This window comes from Colobus angolensis, unplaced genomic scaffold (assembly GCF_000951035.1).
Source record: "Colobus angolensis palliatus isolate OR3802 unplaced genomic scaffold, Cang.pa_1.0 Scaffold2, whole genome shotgun sequence".
NCBI classification, from domain to species: domain Eukaryota; kingdom Metazoa; phylum Chordata; class Mammalia; order Primates; family Cercopithecidae; genus Colobus; species Colobus angolensis.
Window position 1 is genome coordinate 20,863,767 of NW_012115154.1, and position 19,133 is coordinate 20,882,899.

The 19,133-nt window shown below is 45.9% G+C and overlaps 1 protein-coding gene across 4 annotated transcripts in view; it reads left to right on the top strand.

The window, feature by feature from the left end:
* Window positions 1-19,133, top strand: part of ACTR3B (ARP3 actin-related protein 3 homolog B (yeast)) — a 98,383-nt gene that overhangs the window by 61,119 nt on the left and 18,131 nt on the right. For all 4 annotated transcript variants that reach the window (XM_011941524.1, XM_011941525.1, XM_011941527.1 and 1 more), the window contains 3 exons: window positions 2,905-3,048; window positions 5,936-6,109; window positions 7,603-7,695. In XM_011941524.1, the coding sequence (XP_011796914.1) occupies window positions 2,905-3,048; window positions 5,936-6,109; window positions 7,603-7,695 (411 nt within the window). The remainder of the gene's footprint in view (window positions 1-2,904; window positions 3,049-5,935; window positions 6,110-7,602; window positions 7,696-19,133) is intronic.

The following is a 19,133-nucleotide window of genomic DNA, read 5'->3' on the forward strand; positions in this document are numbered from 1 at the left end:
AAAAAAAAAAAGGTTATTTAAAAGCCAAGAATGGAAGATTGTACATTTTGGCTTGCAGAAGGCTCTGCAATACCACTTTTTGGTTTTAGATAAGTGATTCCTAATTTGGGTCTCAAGAGATCTCTGAATTTTTATTTTGGTCCAATGGACTATTTAAAGGAATTATCTCAAATTCATGTTTTTGGAAAATGTATTGGAAGTGTCTGAAGAAGGTATTCAGAAGGAAGTCAGACTCATCCTGGTCTTTCTCCTGTGAGGTCTCCTCCTCAGGAACCACCATTGCTAGTTATTTCTGTTATGTTACAGATGTGTTTCTGCATATGTATATGGGGGTGTGTGTATGTGTATATTTTTACATACACACACAGCTCTTTTAAAATGCAAATTAGGATTTTCAAAAACCATTTAATTGAAAAAATAGTCACCGTTTCATTTTGAGAGGTGATGGGATGATGTACTAATACTAATGCCTTTAATTCCCTGAAGGTTAGGAGTCATTGCAGTGGAAAGGCTTCATGGTCCATGTGCCTACAGTGAGGGAGAAAAAAGCCACCCTCCTGCGCCCGTGCCTTGTACTCCTGGCCATGGTCCTTCCCGTGGGGAGGAGAGGTGGCTGCCCTGCCCTGTGAAGTGTGCTCTAGACTTGAGCCTCCTTCAAGCCAGTCTCAGCACTCCTTTCTGTGGATCCCAAGAAGAGTTAGTGCCCTGGGTGCAGAGCACTCACTGAGAACTCAGGCTGCTGTTTACTCAGAGAGCTGCGCGGCTGAGATCCAAGATGAGGTCCCTAGGCCCCTGGCCTACACCCCCTTTGGTTCTTTGCCTATTTCTTATGTCTGATTTAGGAAAAGGAAAGAAAATATATTTCACAGCATGTCCAGGCCCACCAAGAAAGTTGTTTGAAAAGATTTTATATCGTATCTTAGTTCAGTTTTTCCCCCAGTTATAAAAATTACATTTGTCATTGAAAATTGGGATAAAATAGAAAAATTTGAAGAAATAAAATTATGTGTAAAGCCACCCAAAGACCTGTATTATACCTTTATTTGTATAGTCTTTAAGCTCTTTTTCTTTTTTTTTTTGGAGATGGAGTTTCACTCTTGTGGCCCAGGCTGGAGTGCAATGGCACGACCCGCACACTGCAACCTCTGCCTCCTGGGTTCAAGTGATTCTCCTGCCTCAGCCTCCTGAGTAGCTGGGATTACAGGCACCAGCCACCATGCCCGGCTAATTTTGTATTTTTAGTAGAGATGGGGTTTCTCCATGTTGGTCAGGCAGGTCTCAAACTCCCGACCTCAGGTGATCTGCCCATCTTGGCCTCCCAAAGTGCTGGGATTACAGGCGTGAGCCACCGTGCCCAGCCTGAGCTCTTTTTCTAAGACACATGTCACACGCACACACTTTAAACACAATTGGAATGTCTCATGTCTGGTTTGGGATTCTATATATAATACAATCCTAAAATTATATTTTGCATATTAGTTTAACCCTAATTTTTTTCTCTTGTGATTAAATATTCTGTGAAAATACATTTAAGAGGTACATAATTTATTTTTCTGTTGTTGGACATGTATCTTGTTTTAATATTTTTACCACTGTCATGAGCTGATATTTATTTAACAGTATTTTAGAAGATATTACATGTAATGCATAGAATGTGGTAATTTTGAATAGTTTATGTGTTAGAAAGCTAATATTATTTTTATGGGTTTAAGTTGATTTTTAATAATTTGTACATATCTTTTATCTCCATCTTAAAATACTTTACAAATACTTGGACTCTACAGAAAGGCTAAATCTTTTTTTGCTTCTAGAAGTTAGGTACATCAGAAAAAAACCATAGGAGGAATTCAGTAAGTTGTCCTTGCAACTTTACTGGTGACTAGATGCAACTATTAGAATGAATACGCGTGTAAAATGAAGTCAGCGTTTCACTTCTGTTCCCTTCTGTCTCACTTGGGGAGTGTGGTACAGAAGCTGTGATTGCTGTAGCGTGAAACCTGAGGGTCTTTACCGGATGATCCAGCGGTAGGCGTTGTCCACTCTGACGGTCAGCATCCTGCTCACCCCTGTAGAACAAGCTGGATGTGTGTCCAAGCCTGTGGCTCCTGTGGCAGGTCTGTGCCCACAGGAAGGCTGATGAGGGAGCTTTGGACCCATCATTGCTGTGGGCATGTGGACACTTGACACCGGTCCTGCCATTGATCGGCCCAGGTGATGGTCACCCTCCTTTCCTGGTCCCTCACAGACATACCTTCACTGGCTCAGGGAGGCAGGGGAATGAGAGGTTCCCTACCCCCAAAACCAGTGCTATGTGCTCGACACACACAGTTCCATCTGAACTGTATCATTGGCCCCTGCAGAGTATTGTTTGCCCCATATGATGGACAAATGCGCTGAGGCTGAAGCATGTGAAACTTGCAAATGTGGAGCCGGAATTGGAGTCCAGGTTGTTAGAATCTAAGCCCTGTGTAGTAACCAAATTGCTGACTTTTAAACATAAGTAGATATATAGTTGGCTTAACAATTTATAAATAAAACTTTCTCCTTTTTGTTAGGGAAAAAACCTATTGGGTTTAGTGTTCTCACAGACAGCATTACTTTTTGGAAATGAACTATCCTATGTGTTTTTTCTTTTCATATTCCTAATGAAGACATCATTTTGGTTGCTTTCGGAGAGCGTCAGATTATTGGAATAATCTGGAAGTTTGAATATAAATGGAATTGCGTATGCAGTCATTTTGAAAGACCTTCTGTACCGAGCTTGCAGAGGGTGGGGATTCTGTAAATGCTTGTTAATGCTGTGAGGGGCAGACAGGGAGGCTGAGACAGGAAACCTTGTGAGTCCAGGCTGCTCTGTACTACAGAATCACTAACACAGCTGTTTTGCCTCCTCTTCTTCCCTAGGCAGAAGGTTATGTTATTGGAAGCTGCATCAAACACATCCCGATTGCAGGTAGAGATATTACGTATTTCATTCAACAGCTGCTAAGGGAGAGGGAGGTGGGAATCCCTCCTGAGCAGTCACTGGAGACAGCAAAAGCCATTAAGGTAAAAACAGATGGGAAACCGGCCGGTTTGGGGGTGAGAGAGATGGTGTTCTGGACACTTCCCCTCGGTGCCATCATCCCTGCTCCTCCTTTCCTTCCTCTCCCCTTCCCATGAGTGTGGGGCTTGATTTGTTTTACCCCTTGAGTTAAGTGGGCTGAAGATGTAAAGCTTAACCTCTTCCAAACTAGATGCTCTGAGGTTCCAGCTGTCACTGAGAACAGCTTAGTAGCTGGTGCAGCGTACCAGCATGCAGAGGTGCATTGTTCAGCTGGAACCTCACTGCCAGAGCCTCAGCTAGCAGAGCGCTCCTTCTATACTGCCTCCATGCTTCGCTGTAGAATCAGGAGGCGACCGCAGCAGCAGAACACTGCCACTCTAGAATCCAGAGCTATTGCACAAAATTCACACACAGGTGTGGGTGTGACGTGTGGCCATAAGCATCTCCTTCCTTTACTGCACAGTTTCTGAGTGTAGTGGAGCTTGAGGGGGGTGAACTTGACACCCACCCTTCTCCTCACTGCCTTCCTCCCTTCTCAGCACCTCGTAACTGAGGCTGCTTGAAGGAAAGGAAGCATCAGAGATGATTCCTGAGGTGTTTTTAGGACAGGAAGCACTGGCATGGGGCAGGCTCTGCAGTTGGGTATGACCTGCCCTGCTTTACCTGGAACCAGAAATTCCTGGGAAGGGGGCTCTCAGTGCTGAAGTGGTGACATGGGGAAGACGTGGTCCCTTCCATCTCAGGGGAAGGTTTCCTGAGGTATCATTAGACATTCTTTTTTAGACTAAAATTTTTCCTAAGGGGTTACCGTCACCTTTCCTTGCCTTTCATCAATGGAAGAATATTTGACTATTTGATCCAAGCTGCCTTGCCACTCCAAATCTGTTAGAAATGTAAGTCAGAATGGAGCCCCTTCATAGTGGCTCACACCTGTAATCCTAGGACTTTGGGAGGCCGAGGCAGGAGCATTGCTTGAGGCCAGGGGTTCGAGACCAGCCCAGGCAATATAGCGAGATCTCGCCTCTATTTCAAGAAAAAAAAAAAAAGAATTGAGCCTCTTATTATTGATGCCCAGGGTCCACTCCAGTGGGTCTGAGTCCTTCCTATTTCCACCAGGATTGCTGAGCGGCACTGCTAAGGAGGGGCTTTCCTGACCCTCATGCTTTGCCTTAAACTCTCCTGAGGGCTGTTGGAATTCCAATTTGGACCCTGAAATCTGGGCTGGTGTGCTCGATGTGACTGTGTGTCACCCTCCTATGAAGGCTGGGAGTAAAAGAGACTCCGTTCGTAGCCTCCAAATCAGCTGCCCTGGCCCTGCTGTGTGGGGTAGCCCTGTTAGTTCTTGCCTCACTTCTCTCTTTAAAGGAACAGATCCCGAAAGGTGTGGTTTAGAGCTCCCCCTGCTGCCCTTTACTGCCATGACCGCCTGTGGTTGTGAGCAGGCCTGAGGGAGTGTGTGCCGTGAACACACCACCTTTGCAGCATGAATCCGGAACCTTAAGATTAAGCCTGTTACTCTGCACCCAACTCCATGGCAGCGTTTCATAGGAAGCCTTTGAGTTAAGTAAGCTGAGATGCTGTGGGGTGTTGACCAGGCCTGTGAGGAGAACTGAATGCCTTTGTCTGCAGTCTTGGTTGATTTGAGGTTGTAATCCGCTGACCCTGTTTCTCTGTGTCATCAAGGAACACAGGGTTGTGTAACACTTCTTGCCTGTCAGTCTTCTTAAAATTCTGCTAGAGTATATCCAAGATACCCGGAAGATGGCATTAGAATATGTTTCAGGGATGCTAAGAAACTTTAAACTTAATACCACAAGAACGTCTTTGGAGGTCCTTGAGAGAACCATTCCTTCCACGGTGTGCTGAGTGCCAGCTGGGCAGCCCACCTGGTGCTTCCCATAGGCAGCGAGTACCTGGGGGTCACGTGCTGCTTTGCTGAGGCCAGCTCTAAGGACACGTATCAACACAAAGGTGTCCAAGAATATTAATCTCACCAGATACTCAGGAAACACTTCGCATCCCTCAGGCTGCCTGTCGGTGCAGGGCGGGGATCGTTAGCAGGTTCTCTCGCAGCAGCAGCATCCTGGCAGCTCCAGTCCTCCCACCTGACTCTGCTTTTCCTTTATTCCCTGGGACCTATCACTTTATAACCTACCATGTCATTTACTTGTTACGGTTGATTCTTGTTGTCTGACTCCCAGCTGGAGTGTAATCTCAGCCGGGATCTGTGTGTGTTTCGCTCACTTATGTCTCCCAAGTGCCTAGACAGTAAATCTGTGTTGATTGAGGGACTTAGAATACCCAGTCAACAAGGTACACTATGTCTAGGCAAAGAGATGGTGTCAGTGGAGCTGATGACAGTGCTGTGGCCAGCTCCACACCAGATTAACAACCAGCAGGTTGACAGTGGCCACCTGGCTTGTGGATGCTGGGACCGAAAGAAGCCTCTGCAGTCAGGTGTTAGGGTGTAGACAGTGCTGCTCTCGGTAGGTGAGGCTGCAGCACGGGTCCGCTGGTCCGATGTGGACAACAGTGAGGTGTCAGGGCAGGCCATAGGGGGCACCTGAGAGGAACAAGGCAAGACGTGCTTTCTAGACACCTGTAGACATCATTTCAGATATGGTAGCGATAGAATTGGATAGACCAAGGCTGAGATTAATAGCTGAGTTGCAGAGAAAGCAGACTTACCTGTCCAGAGTCCGAGTGTAACCATGTCTAATATGAAAGACGATGGAATGTGAGACTGGACACATATCCACACTGGAGTGATGGTGGGGGTGGTTCTGATCCCAGGGCGTGTTTACTGCATGGGGTTCCTGATTATTTGTCTGAGGGCAGAGACACTGGGCAATTGTTAATGCCTGGCAACATCTTTGTGTGTGTATGCAGGAGAAATACTGTTACATTTGCCCTGATATAGTCAAGGAATTTGCCAAGTATGATGTGGATCCCCGGAAGTGGATCAAACAGTACACGGGTATCAATGCAATCAACCAGAAGAAGTTTGTTATAGACGTTGGTTATGAAAGGTTCCTGGGACCTGAAATATTCTTTCACCCGGAGGTAAGATGTTTCCTTTTGTGTGTGCTCGTGTGTGGGATGGAGCGGTACTGCCACCCAGAGTGCAGAAAGAGCATTTTCCAGCAAAGGGCCTGTGAGCAGGGCGGCCGTCGTTCCGTCTCCCCGCATCCTCCGTGCCCTTTGTCTGCTTGACAGATTGTTCGGTTTGCCTCTCCTCTTGGCTGTCTGTGTTAATAATTAAAGATGGGTTATACCACAAATAGTTAGGAAGACTTACAGGAGCAATAGACGATAATAGAATTAAAAGTAATCTTCAAGGGTTGTGGGTGGTCACATGCTAGTATTATGAGTAGCTATAATCTCAAGGACTGTATGGAGGTTGCCTGTGCCTCGGAGTGGGGTAACATATAACCTTTGCATCTTTGGTGATTGCCCTTCCTAACTTCTAATTTTAACCCTGGACAGTTGATCCTGCTCTGTTCCCTGCTGCAAGTTAGGTTAATCTTCTGTCTAAGGCCAGCATTTCTGTTATTTAGGTAATCTTAAGAATTAGAAATGTCATCCTTTTAACTAGTAGTTGTAAGGAATTATTAGTACTTTTGCAGAAAGCAGTAATTAAGAGGCACATTTTAAGATTTACATATAATGCATTTTATTTATATTTTGATATATATTCCTGGCTAATTCAGTTTGTATTCGGTAGGTGGGTTACAAGCTGCTCTTTGGTTTTAGATGTGTATATGGCTGTTTTGTGCAGAGAAACAGCATGGAAAGTATACCTCACTAGTAATCCGAAGAATAAAACGATGGCAGTGATAATCCAGCGAATGCCCGCTTTTAATCTATGGATTTGGAGTGGACATAGAGCGGTCAAATGCCCAGTGAACAGTTTGTGAGCCCCTGAGTGGCCTCCCCCTTCCTCTGAGAGTGCACATTCAAGCTTTCTTTGATTTTTAACATATTTCAAATGAAACGTAATTGAGTGGACGCTTATTTAACTCATGGAATTGAATCTAAGGCTTATAACGTGATTATCATGTGGATTGTTTCATTTTAAACAAACACTTCTCGTTAAACAAAACACTTCCCTCCATCTTCTAGACCAGGTTTAATTAATCTTTCATTGAACCTGTTTCTTTTTCCTTATATCCTGATTTTCTCATAATATGAATATTGTCAAATGATATGTCAAACTCACGTTTCTCACTGCGTGTCACGTGGATCGTGCACATACTTTCCACTGCTCTTATAGGCTGAATCACTATGTGTTCATGGTGTGGGGATGGTCTGTCTTTGATACTGTTGGTATTTTTTCTTCACTAAATCCATACATTTTATCTCATGAGGAGAAATATGTCATCACCATCCCACGCACACGTAGTCACGTGGGATTCCTTTGACATATCCTTCATTCCAGTGTGAATTCTTTTAAGTTATAATAAATTGTATGTTAAAGTTACTTTAAAAAAAGTGTTCCTGTTGTTCTATTGGAGAGAAATGTGTAATGTTTCTTTTCTGTTGATAACACAATTCAGTTTGCCAACCCAGACTTTATGGAATCCATCTCCGATGTTGTTGATGAAGTCATACAGAACTGCCCCATTGATGTGCGGCGTCCGCTGTATAAGGTATAAGCTGCGTGGGTAAGGTACTTTATTTCATTCCACAATTAAAGGCCCATCATTCTTTGAAGATGGTATTACTATTTATTACTAGTAGATATTCCTGTTTCACCTTGTGTTTCACAGGATTTGTTAAAGACAGTATAATTGTAAGAGAAAATGGAAATGACTCAGTTAACTGGAATTTTTATTTTATTTTATTTTATTTTGGAGACGGAGTCTTGCTCTGTCACCCAGGCTGGAGTGCAGTGGTGCGATCTTGGCTCACTGCAACCTCTGCCCCCTGGGTTAAAGCAATTCTTCTGCCTCAGCCTCCTGAGTAGCTGGGACTACAGGTGCATGCCACCATGCCCAGCTAATTTTTTTTTTTTGTATTTCAGTAGAGACAGGGTTTCACCATGTTGCCTAGGCTGGTCTCAAACTCCTGGGCTCAGGCAGTCCACCCACCTCGACCTCCCAAAGTGCTGGGATTACAGGCATGAGCCACCGTGCCCGGCCGACTGGAAGTGTTTAAGTATTGTAAATATATTTTATTATTATCTGACAAGATATGTTTTAAGTTGAACAGTTTTAGCCACACATATTGATTGAAAGTAAGAGCGATACTCTCTCCCATGCTTTCTGTGAACTCCTTTGATTTCGTTTTATGTATATGTGGGTTTAGTGCCGATGTGGTGTTGTCAGATAGAAGTTAGAACCCAAAATGGGACAGTCCGATAGAATATGCTCATGTATTTTTTTTTCCCCAGAATTCTTTGATTGCAGGGAATTTTGAAACCTGGAATGAGGAAAATGTAGTCTATGTGATTATTGAGTAAAAAGAAGTCCTGCTGACAGCCAGAGATGGCGAGCAGGTGGTGATGGGCAGTTAGCCTTCCTGCACCTTTAATCAGTGTTTGCTTGAGGGAGTCGTGCCGTCAGCTCAGTGGCGTGACTCACTCGCCTCATTCAGACTCAGGTTGCTGAACTGTACAGAGAAGAGAATCAGGCTCAACAGACAGCACTCAGCATTGCGTCACCTGTACCGTGCAATACTTTGTAGCTTTTAAAAAGAATGAGGTAAATCAATATAAATTCAGATGAAAAGATAGCTACAGTATAAAGTGAGAAAGGAACTTGTAAAATTTACATATATTTCATTTGATATAAAATATAGTTTGCATATTTTTTGAACTATGTATGCTAAACTCTTAAAGTAAATAAAATATCTTTGGGGTAGAATGATGGGTAAGTTTTACTTTCTCCATTTTGTGTTTTAAAGTTGTTTGAAGTTTTGTTAAAATTTTTTTATAATTAAAATTTATTTCTGTTTAGATAACTTTTGTGGGTGTAAACAAATTATAGTTCAGTTTTTACTGCATATTCTTAAACACTTGTCTAATAAAAAGTACAAAGAAAGGGAAACCAAAAAGAGACTGGAGTATGAAAATTAAGAAAGGTAGCAGGTCATGTCCTTCCCACTTCAGTCCCGGCTGACATTCGCTGTGTCTTCTCATCTGTGAAAGCAGCAGCAGGCGAGTACTGTTCAATCTTAATCCCATCATAAAGCAGAGGAAACTGCCAGCAGTTATGGATTGTTCCTGATGGGGTGGGAATTTTCTTGTTTGACAGTTTAGTTCCCTGAACTTCTATAGAAGTTTTGGAGTAGAGATGGTCTTGGAGACCGGGTAGATGGAGTCCCTTATTTAGTAGATAATGACACTGAGCCCCAGAATTGGGAAAAGGTGGTGAAAGGCACCTGGGTTACGTGCTAGGTGAGATCACATGGCTGCCAAGTGGCATGGTTGACTTTTAAGCCCATTTCCCGCGTCTTTGAAAACTCGTCCTTATCCCACCATATCACACGAAAATTATGTAAAATGTAGAGGGAAGAGGATTCTTCTTTTCGTTGCCCACACTGGAGTGTAGTGGCATGATCACGTCTCACTGCAGACTCGACCTCGGGCTCAAGCGATTCTCCTGCTTCAGCCTCCCAAATAGCTACAGGCATACGCCACCACAGCCAGCAAGATTATTCTTCAAAGAGGGAAACCCTGTCCCTGACCACTTTGTCACTAGGATAACCATTTGTTCTCTGTGGCTTTCAGAAGGGTGTAGCTTGGCCCTGGCTGTCAAGTTTGTGCAGAATAAATCCTGTCTTCCCTCAGCCGTCTTGGTTGTTTGTACAGGACCTCTCCAGTGTTACGAGTGCCTTGCAAGTGATAGAGAATTCAAGTAGGGTTGAGAGGGGGAAGGATCGACTGTCCTAGGGCTGGCCATGCTTTCTCCTTTGTCACATAGCTGAGCTCTGTACCCCGCTGTGGGGAAGGAGAGACACAAAGGAGGCCACCTCCTTTGCCACCTTTCTAAGTTAGAGTAGACCAGCATGTATTACGAGAAAAATTAATCCAAAATCTCAGTGTTTAGCAGCAGAGGTTTATTTCTTTGCACGTGGTTCGTATCTGGTGTGGTCGGCAGCAGGCTCTGCCACCATGTTATGGCTGCCCTTCGGAAACACGCTGCTTCGGGTCCCCGCCGCCGGGGAGGGGACAGCTGGCGGGCCAGCCCACCCCTCCTCCATGGGCCGTCACCTGGGCCAGCCTCCCCCGGAGACTGGAAGCAGGAGGGTGATGGAATGTTTGGTGGGCACTGCTGCCTCTCCTGTAGCCACCAAGAAAGGACATCTTTCCAAGGTATGGGGCTTGATGACTAAGTTGAAGTTGAATCCTGAGGCCTAAGAGTGCCCGTTTCTGTGCCTTAGCCTGCCAGGTAACAGCTGCTGTGGTGTTTTTTCCCCATGGTAATATGAGACCGGGAGTTGGCCAGTGTTTTCTGTAAAGGGCCAGATGGTGAATCATTCTGGCTCCTCAGGCCGTATGGTCTGTGCTGCATTTATTCAGTTCTGCCAGAGCAGCCGAAGACCGTGTTGAACGACTAGGAGTGGCTGGGTTCCTATAAAGTTTTATTTACAAAAGCAGGAGAGAGCCTGTTGTAGACATGTGAGGAGATACTTACGAAAGCCTCGTTCTAATACTGTCCGGGTTGGCCGGTGATCGTCATCTGCGGACCCTCCTCAGGTGGTGCATGTGGGGGCGTGGCCTTGGTAGTTCCTCAGCGAGTCAGTGCTGCCTTTGGGAAAGACTGGAAGCGTCACTGCGGAGCTCTGCTCACAGCCCAGGGTCGTCACACATGCTCGGCTAGGGCTTCTGCTGACTCGGTTTCGGGAAGCTGTCAGCCCTCCCAGGTGGACTCTCACAGTGTGGGATGGAGGAGGGTCCCTCCAGAAGCAGTATCTGAGCCGTGAAGCTGCGCTGACGGGGCCCGCTCCTGCTCAGTGCCCTCCCTGCTCTGCTCCCTTCTCTAACTCCTCCTCCTAAGGGCAGCGGAGAGCACGCCCCTCATCTGTGTTTGCAAGTGCACAGATCCGTAGGTTTGTGGGTTTTTAAAAATAGTTCTAAAACACTCTTCTGGTTAGAAGACATGCTGCAAATACTTCTGCAGAGCACGCAGTCGCCTTTCTCTGGACAGCCGCGCATTCCTGTGTCTTAGGGGTGTGCCTTTCCTCTTGGTTCACTGTGCGGGGCTTCCAACCTGCTGGGCCGCTCTTGCCAGGTAAGACGCCCTGTCTCAGGGGGTGATGTTGCTGATTCCTGACCTCGGCTACCTGTGTGCTTTCACTGGTTTCACAGCCTCATTTGGTCAGCTCTGCTGGCCACATAAACCAGCAGAGTGGGTGCTCTGAAGATGTGCTTTTGGCTTCCGAAGAGGTGGTCTCTCTCCCTCTGCCACACCTGTGCCTTGAAGTGCTTGTCTGGACCAATGGGGCTGGCCTGTTTGTATTTCACCGGACAGTTGGTAGGATTGAGCACTACCAAGCAAGTAGGAGGTGTGTATTTTAGGTTCTGCTGAAACCCTCCTGGCTGTTGAGTTATGTTACTCAGACTAACAGATGAGGAGAGGACAAGAACATAGAAGGAGAATAAAAGATGGCTTGGAAAATTTAGAATCTTTTTCCCCCTAGCTTTATTGAAATATAATTTTTAATTTTTATGAGTAGTTAGTAGGTATATTATTGAGGTATATTGACAAGTAAAAATTGTATGTATATATATACACGCACATCAAGAGCAAGAAAATTGTGTGTATTTAAGGTGTACGGCGTGATGATTTGATACAGGTATATACTTCGTGGAATGTTTACCACAATCAAGCTAATGAAGACACCCGTCACCTCACACGGCTACCTTTTTCAGTGTGTGCAGTGAGAATATGTAAGATTCCTCTCTTAGCAGGTTTCCACGACACCATACCCTCTTCCTAACTACTCACCATGCTGGGATTAGGCCTTCAGAGCTTGCCCATCTCGTAACTGCAAGTTTGTTCTGTGTGACTGACATCTCTGCACTCTGCAGTGCCTGGTAACTACCATTCCACTCTCTGCTTCTATGAGTGACTAAAAATTCAGAATCTTTAAACAAGCAAAACAGCTTTTTTAGATGAAAGTAGCCATCATCTGTCTGATTTTTATTTCAGTCTGACTTGTAGATGAGAAGGGTGTTTACACATCTGCTGTATCTGTTCCGCCTCCAGGAGTGACGGGGCGGGGGCCTGCGGGAAAGCCTCCGTGTGAGAGCAGGTGGACATGAGCCTCGGCCCAGCGTGGCTTCATCCAGGAGCTGTGAAGTGGACCGGAGTCTGTGTCCCACCCTAGGAGATTCTGATGTCATTGGGCTTGGGCTGGGTGGAGCCTGGGCACCTGGATCTTAAAAGCTTCCCAGGTGACTCTAATGTGCAGCTAACTTGAGACCTGCCGTCAGCGCCTGCCTACTCTTGGATCAGCCAGTGTTTAGTAACTTGCAGGCTTTACCTGAGGGGGAGGCCAATTTGAATCGCTTTGTAATGTAATGGATGTCTTTCTACTTCTCAGTTCTATTCAGGAGGTACTTGAGTACCTACTAGGTACAAGACAGTGTTGTTAAATTAGAGGATTTAAGTATGTACGAGATATGGTTCTTGTCTTCAAGAGCTTATAAAAAAGCTAAAAATACTGAAATAACTCTAATGGGAACCTCTACAAGCTAAATGTCATTAAAGTGAATCATGCAAATTATGGTAATTGAGAGAAGGGGCAGATTGCATTTAATTAGAGGGGATCAAGAAAGGCTTTGAGAAGCTGCCATCTGAGCTGAGTCTGAGAGCGTGGCCTGCAGAGCTGGGGGCGGGTGGGCGGGCCAGGTGGCGGGAAGAGAATGAGCGCAGATAGAAGGAGAGTGGGCAGGTGCCTGCGGTGCCTGTTTTGGCCAAAGCCTACGGTGGTGGGGAAGGCAGTGGGAAACAAGCCTAGGTGGGAGGGTGGGGCCAGCAACAAAATATCTTTAGCCTGCTCCAGTGGGTTGGGGGTTGTTAAAAACTCCTGTTTATGAGGTTTGTGAAGCAGATGTGAATACATCCTACTATAGCAAAGGGATTGATTTTTCTGTAACAAATTGCTTGAATCTATATAATTATGTTAATGCATTTTAAACTAGAGAAGCACGTTGCAGGGTAAATGAGTTATATTTATAATAAATATATACTTATTATTTAGAGACAGAGCCTTGCTGTGTCACCCACGCTGAAGTGCAGTGGTGTGATCACAGCTCACTGCAGCCCCGACCTTCTGGGCTCAGGCAGTCCGCCCACCTCAGCCCCTCCAGTAGCTGGAATTGCAGGCGTGGGCTACCACGTGCAGCTAATTAAAAAAATTTTTTTTGTGTGTGGAATTGAGGTCTTGCTGTGTTGCCCAGGCTGGTTTTAAACTCCTGGCCTCAAGTGATCCTCCTGCCTCAGCCCCAGAGCACTGGGATTACAGGCATGAACCACTGCCCCGGCTCTATTTTTAGTTTTTCATGTTTAAGGGTATGTTTAAATACCTTTAATATTTGAAGAGAGAAAATCAGAAAAAAATACATATCATTGATTTTTTTCATCTTTTTTCAAATAGGTCTTTTATTCAGATGAAGTCCTGGTTGAAGTGTAATATGTGAACAGATAAAAAGGTAGCTGCTCTGATTTTGTCAGGGTAGTGGGCAGAGAAGGTTCTAGAGTTCCGCTCTTTTAGCCCCAGTTCCACACTAATATCCCTCGTAACATCTGTTTGATGCTTCCTGTTGATACATCCCAAAATGGCATGGTTTTGTCTTACTGGGAAGGGAAGGCTTATGTTAACAACTGGAAATTGGACATTGACTTGCCCAGCTCACATGAACATTAAGACACCTGTGGCCGTGGGAGGCTGGTGGAGACGTGGATGGTGGAGCTCCGCCACCGCGGCAGCATCGAGTCATGTCAGTGAGCACCTGCAGAGCGCCAGGTCCCCCCACGGGCACTGAGCAGCGGGGCTTGGCAGGGCTGTGCTAGGAGAGCCACAGGAGCTGGGGTGGACGTCCGAGTGGACAGGAGTGTGAGGATCCGGGTCCGTGTTCTCCAGTGGTGCTCGGTGGTGTTGGCAGTGTCTTCTCCGTGCTGCCCAGGGTGGCCACTGAGCCCCTGGAATGTGACTGGCGCAGCTGAGGAACAGCGTTTTAAACTTTATTGTGAGTTGAAATTGCCGTATGTGGCTAACGGCTACCCTATGGGACAACTCAGATCAACTCAGATCGGAGTGAAGGCGGGTGTGACCTGGTCAGTGCAGGGAATGCAGCATGGGAGGGAAGGGTTTTCCAGCAGCGGGATCTGTGTGCAATGCCAGGGTGAAGGAGAGTAGCATGATCCTGTGGGTCTGGAGGGAATTTGGCTTCCCTGGACCTCATGTTTGAACATGGGAATGGGGAGTGTGAAGCCTGGGATGTGCTTGGGGCCCGATTACACGGCTTATGGGGAAGGCACAGGGGCCACCATTACCAACTGGGACTCCAAGGAAAGACAGGCACATCCACCTGGAGGGGCCTCGCATGGAGTTCGATTTTATCCTGAGGGCGTTGATGATTTTCTCCAGGGGTGTGATGTGACCCAATTTAAGTTCTAGAAAGGTACTTGGGCTGCGCCAGGACATGTAGATTGGAGATGGAGTTTGGATTCAGGAAGACCAGGCGGAAGGCCACTGTAGAACCACGTGGAGGCAGGAGAGCGCCCGTACTGGGAAGTGGCCGTAGGTGGCTCATGGAGGAAGCGGGGAGAGGAGAGAGGCTCCAGAGCATAGGTGAGAGCTTGACAAGTGGGAGGAAAAGGTTCAGGGTTCTTGCTGCTTATCTAGGAGGGTGGGGGGTCATTTACTGACAGGAGATACAGGAGCGGGGCACCTTTTTGAGGCAGCGAAAGACTAAGTCTAGTTTGGTGGAGATGTTGAGTTGCATTTGTAGGTTGAAGGCTTTGCAGGTCTGGGCCAGACATGGAGATTGGAGGACCAAAGGTGTGCTAACAGAAATAAAAGGTCTGCAAATGGATGTCACCGAGGGAGAGTAGCAGGTGAGGACAAGACGGCCTTAGCCTGAACCAGCAGAAAGGTCAGGCTTTTAAGGATGGGCAAGAGAAAGGAGACCAGAGAGATTGTCAGTCAGGGCTCTTCAGAAACAGAACCAATAGCGGGTATTTCACAATCTCTTTTTCTTTTAAGAGGTGGGTCTTGCTGTGCTGACCAGGCTGGTCTCAAACTCCTGAGCTCAAGCCTTCCAAAGTGCTGGAATTACAGATGTGAGCCACCACACCTGGCCACTGTCTCTATATTATCTATAAAATTTTAAGAAATTGGCTTCCTTTCAGGCTGGCAAGTCCAAAATTTGTAGGAAGGCCGGCAGGCCGGACACTCAGGCAGAAGAATTCCTTCTCGGGGAAATCTTAGTTTTTGTTCTTGAGACCTTCAGCTGATTGGATGAGGTCCAACCACATTATAGAGGGTAATCTTTCCTTAATGCTGACCGCATCCACAAAATACCCTCACAACAACACCTTGGTTAGTGTCTGGTTAAATCACTGGGTGCTGTGCTCTGGCCAAGTTGACACACAAAATTAACTGTCACAGAAGTCAAGAAGGAGTCACCTGGGAAGAGAAGGAAAACTCTAGAAGCTAGGGGGCCCTATTAAGTGACACTGAGAGGTCACACAGGATGAGGCTCAAGAGGTAGCCCTTGGGTTCACCACACAGGGGTGAGCAGCCTCGTGAGAGAGACCGGGCAGAGGCCAAATCACAGCAGTTGCAGGCCAAAGGCGGGGGGGTGGGGGTGGTTAGAGGAAAGAAGATGTGTGGGTGATCCTTGTAAGACATTTGCCATTCGTTGTGATGTCCCTTCCCGGCAGGCAGCTGTTTAGAGCCGGACCTGGAGATCTGCTTGGATTTCTCCTCGGACACTGTTGGGTATCATAACATCCCGTATTTTAGACATAGGTTTGTTCAGACTTTGCTGAGATTGCAATCTCTGGGTTCAGTTCGACCGTGAAAAGCTCTAGTTCCTAAGGAAGTAAAACTTTTCAAGAACACAATATAGAAATAGCAGGGGCTTCTAATAGAGCTCTCCTCTTAGCCTGTCGTGGTCATGGGCACGGAAATAGCAGGGAGAGGGGAAGGCGTGTCTGTGAGCGGTTCTTTGCCTTGCACCTGCAGTTACAGAGGATGGCTGATAGGTGGCACTGTGTGTCTGCCAAACGGAGTTAAGAAGAGCACCTCTTAATATTCCAGGAATGAAAATTTTTGTTATTTTTAATACCACATTTGATATTAAGAACTTGCTGTTAATATAGATTTTATTTCCAATCTTTCTGACATAAATTTCAGGAGATTATTGGGTGATGTGTGGTGTTTATAATGGTATGTGCTGTGGTATTCTTTTACCAGCATAAAGACACGGCCTTTCCATCTGCAGAGGTGGTTTAAAATGGAGACTTTTATTTGGCATCATGAAATATACATTTATCCGGCAAGGTAAGGTTGCAGGCTGTTGAGAAATCCAGTTGACATGGTGAACTGAATAAATAGGCGACGGCTGACCCCAGGTGGGAAGTGAAAGGTGTGCTGTGGGACAGGGTTGGAGGGAGGAGGGTGGCCAGAGGTTCACTGAAAAGAGCTTAGACTCTACACATGAGCAGAGTGCATGATTTCCAATCTAAAATTCATGTTCCATATAGAAAATTTGAGATGTAAAAAACACTATTACAAAGCAGAAGTTACTCCTTTATAGTCACTGTTTGTTTGTTTATTTATTTATTTATTTATTTTGAGACAGAGTTTCGCTCTTGTCACCCAGGCTGGACTGCAGTGGTGCGATCTCCAGTCACTGCAACCTCTGCCTCCTGGGTTCAAGCGATTTCCAGCCTCGGCCTCCCGAGTAGCTGGGATTACAGGCACCCGCCACCACACCTGGCTAATTTTTGTATTTTTAGTAGAAATGGGGTTTCACCATGTTGACCAGGCTGGTCTTGAACCCCTGACCTCAGGTGATCTGCCCACCTCGGCCTCCCGAAGTCCTGGGATTACAGACGTGAGCCACCACGCCTGGTTATTGCTGTTTATGTTATTACTTCATCTTTCCCTTTTATTTTCATGAACTGTATATAGGTAGGTAGATATATCCTGTTATCCTGTTATATTTATATTTAGTGCTGTGTATTAACACCACTATGTTGTAAGCACTTTCTTAAGCGATTGAAATTCTTTAAAAACATGATTTGTAATGAGGCCTGATGCTCCATGCCATGTCCGTTTCAATACCAACTCTGTTTTTTGTATTTAGGTTTTTGATACTTTTCTAGCTTAGGTCAAGATTTATTGCATTACCAGGCTATGTATGCTTTGCTGGCATAATCTGGCATACACAGGAGTCTGTAACTAGTGGTGCTTTTTGAATCAAATGATGGTGATTTGAGAATCTGCTGGCTTGAGTGGAGCAGATATTTTCTGGCTAAAATGCTGACCTGGCTTAGCCAGTTTTTGAATGCGTTTGGATTTCCAATCACAGTTCTGAGTGGGCTGTGGGAGGGAATGACTGTGGGCTGGTGTCAGGAAAGTGTCCAGAAGACTGCTGATCGCCAGAACGTAACCCAGGAGATTTGCCGATTTCTCACATTGTATCAAAAGTGATAAGGGATCACTTTGTTTTCTGAATTAAATGTTTTTTTAGAATCAGTCATATCGGACTTCGGCTTTTGTGGGAAGCGTTTTAAGCAGTATTATTTTTAGATTATCGTGGTTAACAGTATAGGCTCCAGGGCCAAACCGCGTGGGTCTCCACTTGGGCCAAGCTGCTTCCTAGCATCATGACTGCACTCATTCCCAGCCCCTGCGTCCTCAGGTGCAGGATGGGCCAGGTGTAAGCGTCTCATGGAATTATCAGGTCACCCTTACAGAGGGTGAAGTGTAGTGCTTGACATGTGATAAATAATATTACAGGCATAACTTGGAGATTTTGTGGGTTCAGGTTTGGACCATCCCGACGAAGTGAATGGCACAGTGAAGTGAGGCACACACGTTTTTTGGTTTCCCGGTGCACATGACGGCTGTGTTTGCACTGTATTACGGTTTAATTGTATAATAGCATTATGTCTAAAAAACCAGTGTACATACCTTCATTTAAAAAATACGTTATTGCAAAAAATGCTGATACAGAGACATGAAGTGAGTGTGTGCTTTTGGGAAAATGGCACTGACAGACCTGCCTGGTGCTGTTTCCTCAGACCTTCAGTTGGTAACAAACACACTATGGGCGAAGTGCAATAAATGCCGTCTTCTAGTGAGGCGTCCTCACCACCTGCTCTAGACCGCACCTTGGCGCTTTTTCCCACGCCATTTTGCCCTGCCTTGCTTTATTTTTTTCTCCATGACATTCGTCTCCTAATTTGCTATATATATTTACTTATTTAAACTTAATAGTTCTGCCTGTCTACCTGAAACACGTCTCAAGAGGGCACCCACTTTGATATGTCAGATTCATTGCTAACCTGCGGTGCTTAGAACACTCCTGGCCCATGCAGGGTGCTCAGTAAGTGCTGCTGACCCGGTGAATGAGATGCGCGGCACACTGGGGCCCTGGGGGCTTTGCGATCTCACAGGGGAGTCAGGGAAGGAGGGGTTGTCAGGTTGGCGAGGTGGTGAGTGAGGGCTTTTCAGGCCCTGGAGACATCCCTCAGAGATGCTCAGAGTCTGCAAGACCATGGAGATGTGGAGGCTGGAGGGCGGGGGTGCAGGTTGGGGTGAGACCTGAGGGGCCTTTGTCTGCTGTCTGGGGGGTTTGACTTTAGATTTGAAGACCAACTCTATAATCTTACTGAAAGAAGTATTTCAACAGATAGGCTGAGTAAATATTTGTTAAACTGCGAAAGTAAACCTTGAGTTCAGAATCTTATTTTAGGAAGTCATGTTAAGCTAGGTGCAGGGGCTTACGCCTCTGTAATCCCATCACTTTGGTAGGCCAAGGCAGGAGGATTGCTTGAGCCCAGGAGTTCGAGACCTGCCTGGGCAACACAGGGAGACCACATCTATAAAAAAAATTAGCCAG